At 47.0% G+C, this 16,445-nt stretch overlaps 1 protein-coding gene and 1 long non-coding RNA gene across 4 annotated transcripts in view; both read right to left on the bottom strand.

Moving 5' to 3' along the window:
- Positions 1-2,778: 2,778 nt before the first annotated feature.
- Positions 2,779-16,445, bottom strand: part of LOC129384423 (uncharacterized) — a 43,142-nt gene continuing 29,475 nt past the window's right edge. Inside the window, exon 3 of one of the 3 annotated variants that reach the window (XR_011890198.1) lies at positions 2,779-2,998. This is a non-coding gene — a long non-coding RNA (uncharacterized lncRNA). Of the gene's footprint in view, positions 2,999-5,485; positions 5,766-14,225; positions 14,661-16,445 lie in introns of those variants that run through there. The other 2 variants (XR_011890200.1, XR_011890199.1) reach the window with 2 other exon arrangements.
- LOC129383942 (uncharacterized) lies at positions 6,029-9,466 on the bottom strand. Its single transcript, XM_055068981.2, has 2 exons — positions 8,788-9,466; positions 6,029-6,502 (listed from the first exon to the last, which is right to left on the bottom strand). The coding sequence occupies exons 1-2, from the start codon at positions 9,094-9,096 to the stop codon at positions 6,029-6,031; spliced, it is 783 nt and encodes a 260-aa protein (XP_054924956.2). The 5' UTR covers positions 9,097-9,466.

Here is a 16,445-nt window from a genome sequence, read left to right as displayed (position 1 = left end):
ATGAACATGACGCAAAGCTTGAGCAAGTATTCACTCGTATTGCAATTGCAGGCATCACTTTAAACAGAGAGGTGCTGCTTTGGATTCTGCGAAGTCTCATTCCTAGGCGTCATTGTCTTAGCACTAGGCGTCAAGGCAGATCCAGGCAAGACTGGAGCAGTCCATGCAATCGCACTTCCCACAGACCTTGCAGGTTTCATACATCTACTCCGGACGGCAAATCAACATTGTAGGCTAATACCCCGTGTCTGGGGAACCACTGCACCGATACGCACGCTGTAAAACAAGAATACTAGCTAGACTTGGGAACATCGACGGGAAGCAGCATTCATGAAAATCAAGAAACCTCTTACGCCTGATCGTTGCTTGGCCAAGAACCAGCAATCTTGTGCCACAACAGTAGGCTGATTCCAGCTTTTTCGACTTGGCGTGTACTGTTGCAATCTCAACCATGTGGTGAACGCAGGCCCGTAGCCTTTGCCTCAAAGCCAAGGACCACCATATAACAAAAGTACAGCCAAACAGAAAAAAGTGGCCTTGGGTGCTGCATGGGTCATCCAGATGTTTTACCAGTTCATCAGAGGCATCACATTAACTGTAGAAACTGGTCACCTTCCTCCCGTTTCATTGTTTTGCAATTAGAAAGTGATGTGCTTATTCCTAGGGTGCAAAGGCTCAGGCAAAAGACAATGCCCTATCAGTTCCAGATGGAGTAGGTGGCCGGAAAATTGATGTCTACGGCTGGTGAACTGCCTCGCACTCCTCCCAAGGTGCATTCACGAGGCACTGTGGAACAATTTGCTACGAAAGTCGTGACTTCCGCTCCAAGTGTACCGTCTGTGAACATACAGACTATCAGGAGAGCCCATAGCTGTGGAGAGTGCAACGCGCTCATTTTGTTCTGCCAGCACTATTCCTAAAAAAGTCAGCGATGCCTCCTCACCTACCAAAGTATGTATCGGCGAAGGATGAACTTTCCCTTTGTGATCGCCTTCTTCTCAAGGGCACTCATCTCATTATCCATTCGTCACTGAGGCCAGCAGTCTTAGTCATTCTACACGAAGGACATCAAGGCATGATCAAGGCATCACATGATCTCGCACAAAGGCCCTCACTCATGAATATCGCATGTCTTTTTGCAAGCTCCACTCCCTCATTGCCTACCTGCACAGCCTGACAGGAACGCCACGTGAAACGCTGGATATAATGCGAGATCACAGTGTAAAAGGTGCTGTGAAGGATGCTTTAAATGCTTTCCTGAAGCATTCAAATGGTCAGAAAATGCCCATAAATTTCTTGACAACAAAATTCAGTCCTTCGATTTCAGGCTTCGTGTCACCAAGTTGATTGTGTGACTGCAACATCAACTCACCTGTTATTAGGTTTGTTAAAAATTTATTGTGTTATTGTTCAGTCGACCAACGAAACATCTTAGAAAACATTTTAACAGAGTTCACAGTGCAGACTGCACAGTCAAATTGAACAATATACAACAACAAATCCGCGGGGGCCCGAAATCCCATATTCGTGAGAAGTTCCAAGAAACGGCATACAAGCGCAGCCTGTGTAATAGAATGTTCAAACGCTATGAGCACATGTCCAGAACGTCGAGGCAGGAAACCGTCAAAACTATGGCTCCAGTCCTCGAAGTCATGCCCGATGCGACCAAGAAGCCGAATGCCATGTGGCACCATAAACGAACACTGGTTTGAGAGCAAACCTGTCAGTGAGGTGCACGGGTACATCGACGCCGCATCGGGAGGGCACTAATAATAAGCATTTCCCGAGGCGCCGGAGATCCGATTCAAAACCGATCGTTTCTAATGCAGCTCTATGAAACCGCACGCCGGCACGGGACGCGATGGCGCACATATAGAAGTGATGGTGGCAGCGCATACACCGGCATCGCGGAATTCGAAGCGCACGTGCCGAGAAATGAACCACGCACATTCCAATGCTACACGCCAGAGCACTGGTAAAGAAGTCCCACGCAGAACGGAGTCTTTTGTCACCCGTTCGTGGAGGCCACCCGTTTAACTAATCGTCACAACATAAAGTTCACAATCTATTCGCACCCGCACTATTGCCGGCGCGAGGAGAATGACTGCGGCGGTTGTAAGGAGATGACAGCGCTGAAGGTGGCTTGAAGCTCGCGTCGCTGCTATGCGCGATCTTTAATCTGGCGGCGGTGCTTTTCTCCGCTCCCAGTGCTCTGTGGTGGTTATAGGAGCACCAACCGAATGTTTATTCGGCTTGCGTGGAAGATCCCGGTTCGTGGGCGCTGTCGACGACCATTACTCAAGTTACACCGGTGGTCAACGAGCTCGTCGAGACGAAAATCCCCCGGACAGATGGGCCGTGGCGCACATTTCAAATTGATTTAATTGCGTTTTAGGCGGTGGGCTTACAATCATCGTGTCATTAACTCTCCCATGTGACATTCTCGCATGTTCTATTGCTTATGAAATAAAAACGTGTGGTACATCTTGTGGTATTGTGGTAGCAAAATGACTATAGAAGCTTTTGCGCTTGTGGGCGGGGCATATGATTAGTTAGCCTGTATATTGGCTTTCTGTCGCTTCATGCAGTGAACTGTTGAAATTCTGCACTATGCCCCGTCTCTCTTCCCGCTATTATATTTTGCGCAGTGCGTCACTTGTTCAGTAGCCCAACATTAGCTTCGCGTACAATCTTTCTGGGGCCATTTTTTATTCTTGTAGGTATTGATAGAGAGAGCGTACACCGCGAATTCGCTACGTTGCGTGTGCTTACCCGGTGCACGGCTGCAAGAAGGCCTTCCCGAAGAACATGCCGTAGACACGGTCGAGCTGCAGGCAGTTCCCGAGCCACGGTTGCTTGCTACCGAATAGGGTGGCGCCGTGGTTGCATAGCTGGCCGCTGTTGTTGGAACGCACGCACTCTCTTTTGTGTCGTAGTTGAAGATGACCACCGGGGGAGTGCAGCACGTGTAGTAGTGGCGAATGCACTCGCTCCACACCTGCGTAAATTTCGAAAACGGACGCGTTTTTGTTCCGCATTGAAATATGGTCGTTATTGCATCAAATCTAAGGATGAGCAGCAACAATACGTTTTTATCTGCTATTACATCTTTGCGAAATATTCAATCTGAAAGAAGATTTACTGAGTGACACAAAATCGGTCGAAAGTGAGAATGCGGAAGCTGGAATTTACGCAACTACGAGCCCAAGTGGCAAGGTCAGTTAAATCACAGCGTGTGCTTCACTAACAAAGTAACGATTGTTTTATTTTAACGTTAGTAGAATTCTTAAATTTCAGCTGTGGCACATAGCACAAATGTACTTACTCAGCTGGAATACTGAAATGCAAAGATTAGTTACATTCGTAATCAAAATGCGTCATTGATCAGCAAAATTTCACTAATGTAGTTCTAACCTAATTACTTTACGGCATACATTGCAATACACGAAAGGAAACCAATGGAGCCAGAAGGCACATCCATTTGTAGGCAACTTTGAATGTGGCATCTGCTTTGATATAGGGGCTGTCAAAGTGGCGTTAAAAGTGCTCTGTGGTGCTAGTTAGTTGTCAGCACAACACCTTTTTGCATATACAAGTGCGAAAATCCTTAAAACACCAATTCAATTCGTCGCCAAGTATAGGAACACAATTTCCTGAAGTGGTGTCATCCTGAGAGCTCGTTCCAAGTGGATATATAATGTCCACCTCCTTGAGTAAGCTATCTCAAGGTCGATTCAGCTGGTTGAAAGCGCGGATTGTTAACAATTCTGTTAACGAAAAAAGAATACCCCGAATATTTGGTAAGGGATAATATTAGTGGGTTGACGAACATATTTCTAAATACTTACGTTTTATTTGTTCACCGCAATCGACTTCATAGAATATGGCACGAGTGGTTTAAGAGTGTCTGGCTTTCAGGTTAACTCACGCGCCAATCAAATAACATTTCGTGCTGGGTAGCACGGTAGGAACTTTTGCGCCGCCTATACACAAGCCGCCTACTTCTTCACAGGATTTATCCAAAATTCGGACAACAAATTCATGTGTAATATGGAATGACTTAACGAATTCACATCGCATGCTCTGGCGGTGCCCCAAATTACACGGCGATGAAAGCAACACTTCACGCTGGAGTTCAGTTCTACGCACTCCCAAACTCGAAGAACAGATATGGGCTGTCCAACGGGCCCACGACGTGGCGGAGAGGCTCGGCCTCTCTGTCCCGACGTCGGAGCGGCCCGCTGCGCGCTAACGCGCACCCCAAAGGACTACAACAAAGTTTATTCATCCATCCATTGCTTTAAATCTGTGCTGACGACAGGTATTCACATAGTGTGCTTGAGGTGCTTGGGTCTGCTTGAGGTTTCGTTAAATCCACTGCAGCCTAGCAATTTTCCTCTATCTCCTAGTTAGCTTGCGTGTTTTATGCAAACAGGTTTTAGTACACCTATTGCAGTGTAGGAATTCACCCACCTATCCTTGATCATTCCTCTCTTCCATAAAACATCCATCACTTATAGTATAAAGTCACCTAAGCCTGCAACAACCTTGGCTCTATCAAGCTCTTGAATGGTTCTTTTACAGTGAGTACTCCAACCGTCTTATTTCGATAGCTCTGTTCTGAATATCAGTGCTTCCGGAAGTTCCTACACAGTTCATGCTAGGTGATTATCTAATGACTATCAAAATGATGATGATGATGGTGACGACTTATTGGCATCCCCTTTGAAAAAGGGTTCACCATCACGACGTCAAAACTGAAAGTAAAACAAAAGGTGGTTGTATGAAGATTTGATAAATTATTGAAAGCCGTCTAAGCCTTTCCATAATTTTTCTATAGTGTACAGTATTTTAAAGGGAAAAAATGGAGAATCAGAAATATGTAACTATTTTTTATCACGTACATTGCATAATGTTTGGATATTGCTGTGTAAAATCTACATAAAACTGAGTAACAATTACTTATAACGTAGAGGTCAGAACTTTGCTGAGCAGACGATATTTCTGCACCCACGCGATTTTAGGACGACCGTGTTCTCTCCGTGAAGCCTTATCTATTAATCTCTTGTCTACTCAGTGTCCGGAATATGAATCCTGGAACAGCAGCTCAAGTTTCCTACTGCCTATTTGAACGTGTCATTTGTTTTTCTTTTGAGCACTAACAATTTACAGTTGGTGTAGACACACGCCCTGTGCTGTTGGCTTTTTACCGCAAATACGCTTTATCTCCAGGTCTTCTATATATAGTCTTCCGTTTCACGGAAAGTAAGTCATTGCAAAACATTTATCAACATAGGTCAGTAGACGTGCAACGACTCGGCGTACACGCTTCGCCCTCCGTACGGCCGCTACAAAGCGTCCGTTGCTATATATCGCCACATCTTCTGTTGTAGCTTTGTCCAGTTCAAAAACTGGAATGGCTTACTTTTTCGTCCTGTCTGCTGTAAGGCAGCTCTAATATGAACTAGCAAAACTCAGGCGATTACGTTTGAACGGTATGCAGGCGCACATTATGATTACATGAGTTGGCGTTCAAATTTGATATTGTTTTTTTTTATTTATGTCGCGAGTAATCAGCAAAGTTGTTCCAAATGAAAGCACCTGCTAGGGGTGAATGCTGTGTTTTATTTTTATGGCGTCGGTGTACGTTATATAATGTAGAGCGCATTTCCATGCCTTTTACATCTGTACTCAACGTGTCATTGTGGCCATTTTTTTATACGAGATTAGCATAAATAATAAGCGTTTTGCAACGCATAGCAAATCTAATGTAAACAAAGACGTTTACCTGTGAGCAATACCTTTGGTCGTCTTAAATTCGGAGTCTTTATCTAAAGTATACAGGCTCCTTCACGCCTTCATTATGCATGCGGTTTGGCATTGTGGTGTGGTTACCGCGGCGGGACCCCTGACGCTGAGCGTCAGAGGTCCCGTGTTGGGCCGAATTTTACAGCGAAAAAAAAAAATGAAGGGAATGACTTCGTGGACAGCTGGCTTGCAAATGCTGGCTTTGTAACATAACGTCCACTCATGGTTTATTTCCCTCCTCTATGACCGACACCTGGATCACGGATAGACCGAACAGATTCCTCACGTATTGCTCTGTCCCCAGCGAGTCGAACAGGGCCAAGCTGTGCGCCGCATTGCTCCGGGCGATGTATATTGCAGCCAAATTCAAGGGTCCGTCGCGAGCATCGTCGCCCGACGGTACCATGGCCACGGTGCGCGGCTGCTGGTCCTCAACGCGTGGGTCTTCGGTCAGGACTCCTCCCTCCTGGACATCCGGAGGGACGTTGTAGAGCGGCTCCGGTTGACGCCGTCTACACGATAGCTCCTTTTCAGGAAGGAGTTCGTGAGGAGCCAGGGGACCGCCTGGAGCGCCGGCCATTGCTCGCACAGCCGCAGTTACGAATCTCGCGAACAGTACGCCGATGAGAGAATAGTGCAGTATGCTGGTCTTGCTGCCCGGGGTGCTCCGAGTAGGTGTACCGCCGGCTTCCAGCTGGGAGTATGTAGAGTTGCGAACAGTCGTGGGAAGAACGCGTACCGAGTGTTTCAATGGCGACAGTTTAATTATTGAAATATGGCATTCCAGAACACATATTACTTTTGTTGCAGACGATTCATTACAAAAGCGTACGAAAGAAAGTTGCAAGGCTCATTATTTAACTAAGTATACCGGGTTAGCTTTCATTTTGAACCTTGTGCCACCAATGTCAGTCAAAAGTTTGTAGCTAACAGCAAGCTCCCTACAATTCAGCTTTTACAAGAGATCAAAACCGTTCACTTCAAGCGTCAGCGTCCCTCGGCTTAACCGGGGCAACAATCACATCGAAGAATGAAAGAGCGAACGTGGAGCGCAGCGGAAGACGAAAGACAGCGATAGTGACGAGACTGCGAGGAGGAAAGCAGGGAGAAGGGTGCGCGGAATCTTGATGCGGAAAGTGTAGGAGGAGGATATGGCGAAAGCGTGAGAAGAAAGGCGTTCTGCCGTGCAACACGGGTTCTGTGGCAACAACCACTATGAGGTGTCGCCAGAATAGCGCGCTGTCATCTGTTGGTCGATGGGATGCCGCGAGTGCTTCCGCCGACACCGTAAATGGAAACAAAGCGCCGCATGAGCGGGGGTCTCTCTGTGGCAGCTCCTCTGAATCACTCCCACGCGTTAGCCAAGCGCTTCCTCTCGCGATCTCCCGATTTGCAAGGCAGCCGCGCCACACCTCGCTGCGTTTGCAATGCGCCGCTCAAGACAGATTGTATGAGCCAGCCGGTATTTCACGAAATGAAAACACGTATAGAGCTACGCTCAAATTTCGCATTAGAGAGTATCGTAATCGTCGGCGAATTTTTTACTGAATGAACACCACACTGAAGTTAACAAAGGCAGCTGCATTTAAAGTAAAAAAAGTAAAGTTCTTGTTAATGTAGCAAGCTCGGTTTTTATTCAGACATTTCCTGAGTGCATGAAACAAGTCGCAGTTTCGCCCGAAAGGCGAAGCTTCGATTGCGACAGCAAGTAGTGGGGAGATATACGAAGTGGAGATAGTAATTTTATGGACCATGTAAAATTATAAACTGAGGCATACTAACTCAATGAACAAGCATGGTGTCTCGCGCGCGTAAGCAAACAAAGACATCTCACTAGACAACCTCGAAAACTCGCTGCTGAAATGCTGCAGTGAGGAAACGCGGCAGCAGCAGCGAGTGCTTTGACTTTCCTGCTTCCGCTCGCGTCGGCGCGAACTAAGTCGCGAAAACACAGCACGGCGCGGGCTCTGTACCAGGCGCAGGTGGCTTTCAAGATACAGCGGTCCGGCCGGTGCGTGCGGCCGCCTGGGCCGCCCAGAGTAGAAAGCGCCATGAACGAGTGCACTCCGACGGGCGCACTGGTTTTATTGTAACAGTGAACAGCCGCACCCATCTTTCTGCGAGGTAGCTCGTGAGATAGAGATAAGTTGATGATTGTCTGCTAGACGAACGAAAGAAGTTGGAACACCATAGCTCGAGGCATCGCTACCTTATTTAGGTCTACTGGAGGTCAAGCGCCTATGCTGTCCATCCCTACTTAACCGTCCCACTATTCAGAAGGGATCTAATCCTGAGCTGCATTTCCGGGCACCTCCCTACCCCGAATATTTTGTCCATTCCAACTCTGGATTATTTAAAGCGAAGCTTTCTTTGCCTCTTCCTTCGACATTCCCACTGCTGCTGCTCCTGCGGTCTGGCACACCGACACCGCCTCTCCACTGGAGCGTACTGCTAGTTTCTTGTCAGCCAATTAAATAAGACAAGCCGTTCAGTGTAGGCAATGTTATTCGTTTTTAAAGAAAACAAAAGCGATCTCCTATAAGCGAGGAGAGCGTTTGATTGGTGTGTTCAGACAACCCTGCGGGCCACCGCTCAATGCTTGCGTCGGCGAATATTCAAATTAGACGTCAGATGATTGGAATAATGAATACATTGATGCGCCAAAAGGGGAAAAATAAAGGCTTGGGAGGGAGCGTACGAAACGACAGTTTGAGCGCTCAATCTGTTGTTTCGTACTGTCCCTCCCAAGTCTTTATTTTTTTCCGTTTTTGGCCCATCAATGTATTCATTAGATCACAACCAACTCGTCCAGCAACAAGCTCTACTCAGATTGGAATAAAGACATATTGAAATAGTTTTACGTTATAGGGCGCCAGGTCGCATTTGTAACTGTTGACGCCACGCCTATCATATTCTGTTGCGGCACACGCTGCACGCCCCTGAGCTTTCGTTCAACGTCGATGTCGCAGGCGCGCTTACCTGCAGCAGCGGTTGGTATTCGCGGCTGGAATCGAGTGTCGTCTGCGCGCCGCCGTCGGTAGTGTGCGCCCATGACGCGAGCCGGGAGGACGCGCCGCCTGGCCGTGCTTCGACGGATGCGGGGTGGCACTCTTCCGCACCTCTGCAGGGGAGCCATTCACCAGCAGGGCTCGCCACAAGCGCTGCCCCAGGAAGGCCGGCGAATGTCCTGGACAGTGGTTCGGGCCGCCGGGTGCCGGTAGCAGGTGACACCGACACTGGCCGGGGCTTAGACGCACGCAGGAGGCTTGGGAAGTACTCTGTCGCCATCACTCTCGAACTGCGTGACTTCTTCTTCTATGCCTCGCGGGCTCGTGCGACACTAGGCTTGCCTTAAGCACGATATTTTGCGGGTTCGTATAGTGTTCGAACAGCGCGAGGCACGGGCCAAGGAAGCAGTAAATTAGTCGTCTACTTTCTTGTCACGCTTGTCTGGAGCTGTTGAAGTACTAAGAGTCTGCGCAATCTAGCCAAAATAAAATGATACTTGCTGCATAGCAGTATTGAATAAATGAATTAAATGAACTGTAGCGTATTGAAGTCGACGAACGAGCTAACGAAGAAGACGAAAGAATACTGTGCAGTTCATTTTCTCATCTTGATGGTAAGTCTACAATTCACCTTTCAATGAGTCTGACTGCTCACTGCCATACAAGTATAGTTATTGCCAAATCTTCTGTTTTATTTTACATTGCGTTTCTCATTTTAAATAGTAATTTTCTTTAGCTACCTGCTGTCGCCAAATTCTTGGCCTATCCCCCTTTCTGGGTACGAACAATGAAGAGGTTCACCATCATCATCATCATCAAGATAACTACATACATCCATCTCATATTTAGGTCACTTTGCATGGTAGGTACGTCAGAAGTTTTAAAGCATCATCATCATTATCATTATCGCAATTGGTGCATGTCTCACTACAGACAGCGCCAATGGTCTCAGCGTCTGCACTTGCTCACGATGGATGCCAAGCTTCTCAGCGCTAGCACGCGATCGTCTGATGCTGCATTTGAAAAGTTCGTTGAATCAGCACACCCACGAAAAGAACTACGGAGTGTAGGAGGGTAAAGCGTCCCTTGACCTCGGCTGATATGTATATTTATATAAATGTACTTTTTCACCGAGTGCAGCAATTTCCATTCACGATTTGCCAATTCAGCGTGCACTGCCTCCAGCACGCCCTTCTCTTTCAATTTGTGCAGAAATAACTGCTAGATTACGTTTCTCCTGAACTCGCACGGAGGCTAGGCTGCTGTATATATTTTGCACGTTTCCTACTTGAGTTGCTTCCACGGTGGCGATCACGGCATCTCAATTTATTTATTTTAGCTTGGGAGCCACGCGCAGTGTCATGTTCAATAGCTTCACAATAATTCGTAGCGTGAGTCCTGCCAGATTGATCGGCCTCATTCATAATGATACTGTCTCGTTGTAGCAACGGCGAAAAAACCGCAGAGGCACAGCGCAAATCACGAAACTATCTGTTTATTATAGCCGAACCTCTGCGTAGGAAAACAACTCGGGCAATGACAGCGGCAAGCACACTGGTCGATCGTCGAAATATGATCTACATCATACATAACTCACGGATCGTTCTAGCGTAATCGCTGGTGTTCCAATGGCTTCCAGAAAGTACAACACCATTCGCCTCGCACATACAGTTTCATTATAAAACGTTACAAATAACCTCAAAGAGTGAGTTTCAAATAATGCGGACCGTACTGCGCTGAGTTATCACTTTAGTTTCCTATTTATTCACTTAGTTCTTTGTTTATTTATTTCGCTTAATTACAAGGCCCGAAGGCATTACAAGAAGGAGTAGTAAATACAAATATTTACAGAGTAGAAGAGAGGAAGATATAGCTATCACAAGTAAAGAAAGACATCTTAGCAAAAGGCTTCATGAATGGCAGCCTTGAAGCTGCCGATGTTTGTGAGCCTGTATAATGCGGTCCCCGAAAAAATGATAGACGAGCACACGTGCCAATGTCCTCCTTCTAAAGAGCGCCTTCCCGGAGTTGCGAATAACTGAAGAATTAAAAACCAAAGCCATGGTGGTAAAAACAAATGCTGGCTCTGCTGTAATCGAAAGTAGATGTAGTCATGAAATGTCTACCCGCAAAGCAGATTGGTCGGAGTAATTACGACGATTACTCACAACCATACTCGGCGCACCGGACGCTGCCGGCCTGAATGAATGGATGGATGTTATGAGCGTCCCCTTTGGAATGGGGCGGTGGGTTGTGCCACCAAGCTCTCGCTATTATACTGCCTTATGTCCTACCCAATTTGAAAAAGCAAAAGAAAAAAAAAACGCTGTGAACTCTTACAACCACATTTTCTCAGCCTCTATTGCGAACCTTGCTTTGTACGCCTCCGTTTTTTGTCGTTTCCCTACTTTTAATCCACGAGTCTTCCAATCGCCACTTACTAATCTCTATAGTGGACATGTTTACTTTTCCCCTGCTCTCGCTGAACCCAAGGGCTTCAAGGAGGCCAGTGGTGCCTAAATCGACCGCTGGGCAGATGTCTTCACATTCTAATAAAACATGCTCCATCGTTTCCCTAGCTTTACCGCAGCAAGCACATGCTTCTTCTTCCTTCTTGTGCTCTATAGGTGCGTGTTCTAAGGCATTCTGATCTCGCTTCGAAAAGTAATGAGCTTCCATTTGAGTTATTATATTGTTTCTTTCCTGATTTCGCTTTTTCCTCTTAAGTAGTTACTCATGGCAGATACCTTTTCCATTGCCGCCACCCATGAGATTATTTAAGCATCTCTGACTCCCTGATTGGTGTTCTATGTTGCTGTGTTGTCCACTCTGCAGGCCGCATACTTGCTGCTAAGCTTCCTAGTTCTTTTCTTCCACTGTGAATCAGTTTTTCCTGTGCCGATACCTCAACACTCTGCCAGCCCATCACTTTCTTCCATATTCCTCAGTCGTTCTTCATAATCAATTTTACTGTCACGATGTGTGGCGCCATCTCTCGAAGGAGGCGGCGCAAAATCCGCGCCACGCAACATGCGGACTGCTGGCGTTGAAAAGTGCACAGGAAACCCTGTGTCAGCGCCAAAAGACGACAATCAAGTGTATGGTGCACTGTATCTGCCTTCTGAAGGGCGCTATTGGAAATGACAAATTAAACTTCAGCGTACAAGAAGTTACAAATTGCGCGATATTGTGAAGAGCCATTAGGAAGATTTAGGAAACAGTACTTGCTTTTTTAACCTTTTTGGCAGTAACTAGCGTATGTAATGCGGTCCTGTACAAGTGGTTGGGGACGGGAGACCGCATTTCCCTAAGTTTAGACTGGTTGCCCGGATGTTGTCGTTTCATTCTCACCCCCCAATTCTCGTCCCATTCTCGTCATGAGTGCCCGGATAACGGCTCTCGATTTCGGCTCTAGTTGTCTTGAAGGTTGCCGACGACTGGAGCTGAGAGCATTTCATGCTTGAAATTACAAAGCAGTAACAAAATACAGTTGCAAATGTCGTTAGCATGCGCAGAATTGCTTGAGACGTACCACATGGACATCAGGACGCGCTCAGCGACGTCGTGATTGCGTAATTCCGACTGGCAGTATTCATAAGGAGAACGCGCTTCCGCAACCGAATTTTGCGAAATTTCGCATTGCCTTCGAATCATACTGCTTAGAATACGTACAAAGCTGGTTATTCAACAGCCATGCCTTGCCGTCATCAGATGCGTGAGGTAGGAGTCCGCTCAAAGAAGAGGTAGCAGTACGTGCGATAGCCCCTTTCGAAGGCAATCAGCGCTAGCGAGGCGTATAGCGGTGGCGCATATGTGGCGTCATGGTCCAGTTGCGGGCTAAATTACCCATCGCGACTCGCGTTCCCCATCAGGTACTTTTTCTTGTTTTTCCTAAATTGTTTCTTCGAAAGTCTTTTAGATGAGCGAAAAACAATTTCGCCACTTCAATCTGACTGCAATCAACGCGTCCTCATAACCGCTCGACATCCACTTCTAACGCGCTGTCGGATCATTCGTATAAGTATTTCTACTGCACTGTTTTTTTACGTGCGCTCTGCAGCACATCTAAGAACAGCGCAAGAAACTTAACGCGCTGCCGCGAATTTTTAACCCATGTGGCAGTCCGGCAGCAGTGATGACCCACTGCTTCCTGCCTTCTTGCCCTGTCAGAGGTAAGTGGAATAAGGGCTTTTTCCACGTCAGGCGAACTGCTGAAGAGAAAAAAAAAGCTGAATTACTATGCGGCTCAACTATCCAGCATAGTATTCAGATTTTAGCGCAACGCTAACATTGCAGCCGACTTGCGAAAGTTTCTCTACTTCTAGTTTTAACCACTCTCTACAAACTGTTCACTAAGCTTGCGGCCACATGGTATTGTTTACTTCGGCCTTTCTAAAAGCTGATTCTTGCGCTATTTACGCACCTTTCATTTTAATTTTTACTGTATACCGTATAGAACATAAACATGCACTGCTTGTTTCGTTGGAAAAGCAAGCCATCGGCCGTGTTGGCACTGTTTACCACCACAGCGAGCTACTGCAAGTGACTGTAGACTGACTACTTGTGCACAACCCCGTGCATACAGCATTGAGTCTTTCAAGCAGACGAAACAGCACCAAAGCAATAGTGTGTATTTTCGTGTGACATGCCCGAAAATGCTTTTAAGGGCATGCAAAACCTACACGACTTATGTGACGCCCTACATCGCCCTACCGATTTTTATGTTGTCTTAGCAGTCTGCCTAGCGATATGATTAATGAAATCTCCCGAAGAAGAGTAAAAAAAAAACCTCAAGAGGCAAAGCCAGCGGTACGAGTGGGGTCACTCGCCCCAGTTGACGAGCGATAACCGAAGGCGACATAAGTCGTCAACGGAGTTAACTGTAGGAAAAGTTACGCTTCTCTGCTTTCGTTTGTTAAACATTTTGTTAATTTGTGGATAATAGTTTCGAGTTCGACATATTTGTCAAACGCCGAAGCACCGAACGGATTTCCACCAATCGCTTAGTGGATAAATAGCGAAGGCTAACTGCAGCGTTACTCTATCTGCGATACGCACACATTGTCATTGTAGCCCGTGGAGGGACACAGGAATAAATGAAGTTTTCTTGCTGTGAAAGCGTGCAATCACGCAAAGGATGCAGACGTAACACTTGTCACAAAGACAAGCACACCGATCTACACGGGCTGCGCTCAAACAAGCATGCTGCACCATAACAGACACACAGTAAGTCCTGACGCGGGGGAAAAATGTATTGACCTGTTCAGTATGCATATGCCCGACATATGCTAACGTGAAACCTAAAAATACCAACCAGGATCGTCGAACGTACTTCTACAGAAATATTGCAGCCCCCGTATAACGTACCTGTATATCAAGTTGAAGGGAGGAGTCGGACATACCTGAAGAGATAGCCTTTTTATTAACGCGGGTGAAAAATTTCGTCCTAAACTAAACAGAATATTGCCCTAACATTTCGGACTCAATACATCATTGGCCTCTACGCTGGCCGCCAGTGGACGGAAAGGGGTGGATCCAACGAGGTAGCGCCGGCAAAAAGTGTCACGGAAAAGGTGTTGACACACCTCGCCCTACCCTCTGCCTGTGCACCCAAAAGAAAAAGACTTGGCAGGTGCTTCCGGCGGCATGCTTCGGCTTCCAGTATACTCCTGAACACTTGATGTCGAGGACCGCGGCCAGACTCGATTCCTTCCCAACGAAGTGCGAATTCGTGGAACGTCTTACAGACGCCACAATGTGTCCATGGGCTGTTCTCGGCGAGAGATGAATCGGGGCTGTCACGCGCTCCAGTCGAAGAACCACATGTTGGTGGTGAGGTCTCGCCTGAAAAAAGGAAGCGGGGCTTCTTTGTGTCCGGTTCTAACTTACATCGACCTGTTTTGCTTGGCCGAATTCACAAGCCATGATGATTGAAGTATAATCTCGAACATCTTAGAGCACATAGTTTATGGTGTACAGCGCGAAGATGCACATTCTAAAGAAAAAGAACATTTATACGCCGAGCATGGCGCACAAAATCTGCACAGAGAAAGGACACGCAAACACATTTTCTCGTGTGCCTTTTGTTTGCGTTTTTTGCGTGCCACTGGACCTATGCTTACGATGAGGTTTTTTTCAAACCCTCTAAAGTAACTTCTCGTTTTTCGCTGTTCGCACGTTATAAAAAAGAAGCTCGGGAGAGGAGCCCGGTTGGCGAATGTAGCGTTTCTCAGCGTTCGCACGTACCCTACGCGCCATGCATTTCGCAGGCCACGCGCCCGATTCGCAGTGGCTGCGCTAGAAGGCGCCGAGTGTTCATCGAGAAGCGCGAAAGAGAAATCCCTTTACAGTACACGCGTACTAGCTAACTCGCTTCGACAGTGGCAATCTGGGCACGGCGGCATCACCACGATGTGGGTCGCATCTAATCCCTTCCTGTATTTGGTACAGATCTTTGGCCTGCTGATCACTGCCAACAACACGCGCGTGGAACCTGCGAACGTCGTAGCGGTGCAAGAGCAGAATTTCCATCACCACGAAGCACCGGATAATCTACAAGCACCATCATGGGCAAGGCTACCCTCTCACCCAACGGAAACGTTACAGCGCTACCACGTGACCAGAGAGTGGATGACGACATGGACGGATTCCGCTATAAAAGGCTTTCCAGCGGACTTGCCTGGCACTGGGCACGGCGGCATCACCACGATGTGGGTCGCATCTAATCCCTTCCTGTATTTGGTACAGGTAAGCAAACGATACGGAAAGTGCTTTCGTTTTGACGATCCATTTTTGGTGGTGTTGCCGTGCCCACGGTTGTTCGGCTCCGGAATATGTTGCGCATTGTTCGATACTGCTTCATGTGTTCGATGGTTACTACTGCTTTGTGGCGACATCGAAACTAACCCCGGCCCTGCCCTCGCACAAATAGCAAAACAACTTAGTGAGATTACAATCGACATTAGGGAAATTAAAGAAAAACGCCTTACTGATATTGACAAAAAATTAGATACCTTGGCCAGTCTAGAAATTAAGGTTACGTCGTGCCAGGAGCAAATTGCTTACCTTGAAGCAAGAATTGATGACCTGGAGAACCGAAGCAGAAGGTCTAATATCATTGTTTACGGACTACCTGAAGCTGAAGAAGAGAAAACCGAATCGCTAGAGGGTGCTGTGAACAATGAGATAATAAAAGGTATTCTTGAGCTAGAACCAGTGGCTATAGAACGTATTCACAGGTTGGGACGGCCATCGCCTGGCAAGGTTAGGCCTGTTATTCTCAAGCTCCTAGATTCAAGAGACAAAATTACAATTCTAAAGCAGGGAAGCAAACTTAAAGGCACGAATTACTCTATTGGCGAGGATTTTTCGGTTAGAGTGCGGGAAATCAGAAGAAAGCTTTGGCAAAGCTGCAAAATGAATCGAGAGAACGGTGAGAAAGCCTCGCTGGTATACGATAAGTTATATATCAATAAAAAGGCGTACGCTTGGGACGAAAGCAAAAATGAAAAAGTACCTGCTCAAAAAAACGGAAGCAAAAAGCGACGCACGGCGGCAAGCGAAACCCGACGGCAAAATACTCGAAGCCAAGCGCCATTGCCGCAGACATAACTGAGCAATGCGACCAGA

This window comes from Dermacentor andersoni, chromosome 9, assembly GCF_023375885.2.
Source record: "Dermacentor andersoni chromosome 9, qqDerAnde1_hic_scaffold, whole genome shotgun sequence".
Taxonomy (NCBI): domain Eukaryota; kingdom Metazoa; phylum Arthropoda; class Arachnida; order Ixodida; family Ixodidae; genus Dermacentor; species Dermacentor andersoni.
The sequence above is the reverse complement of the archived record's forward strand: the minus strand, read 5'-3'. Positions and strand labels throughout refer to the sequence as shown.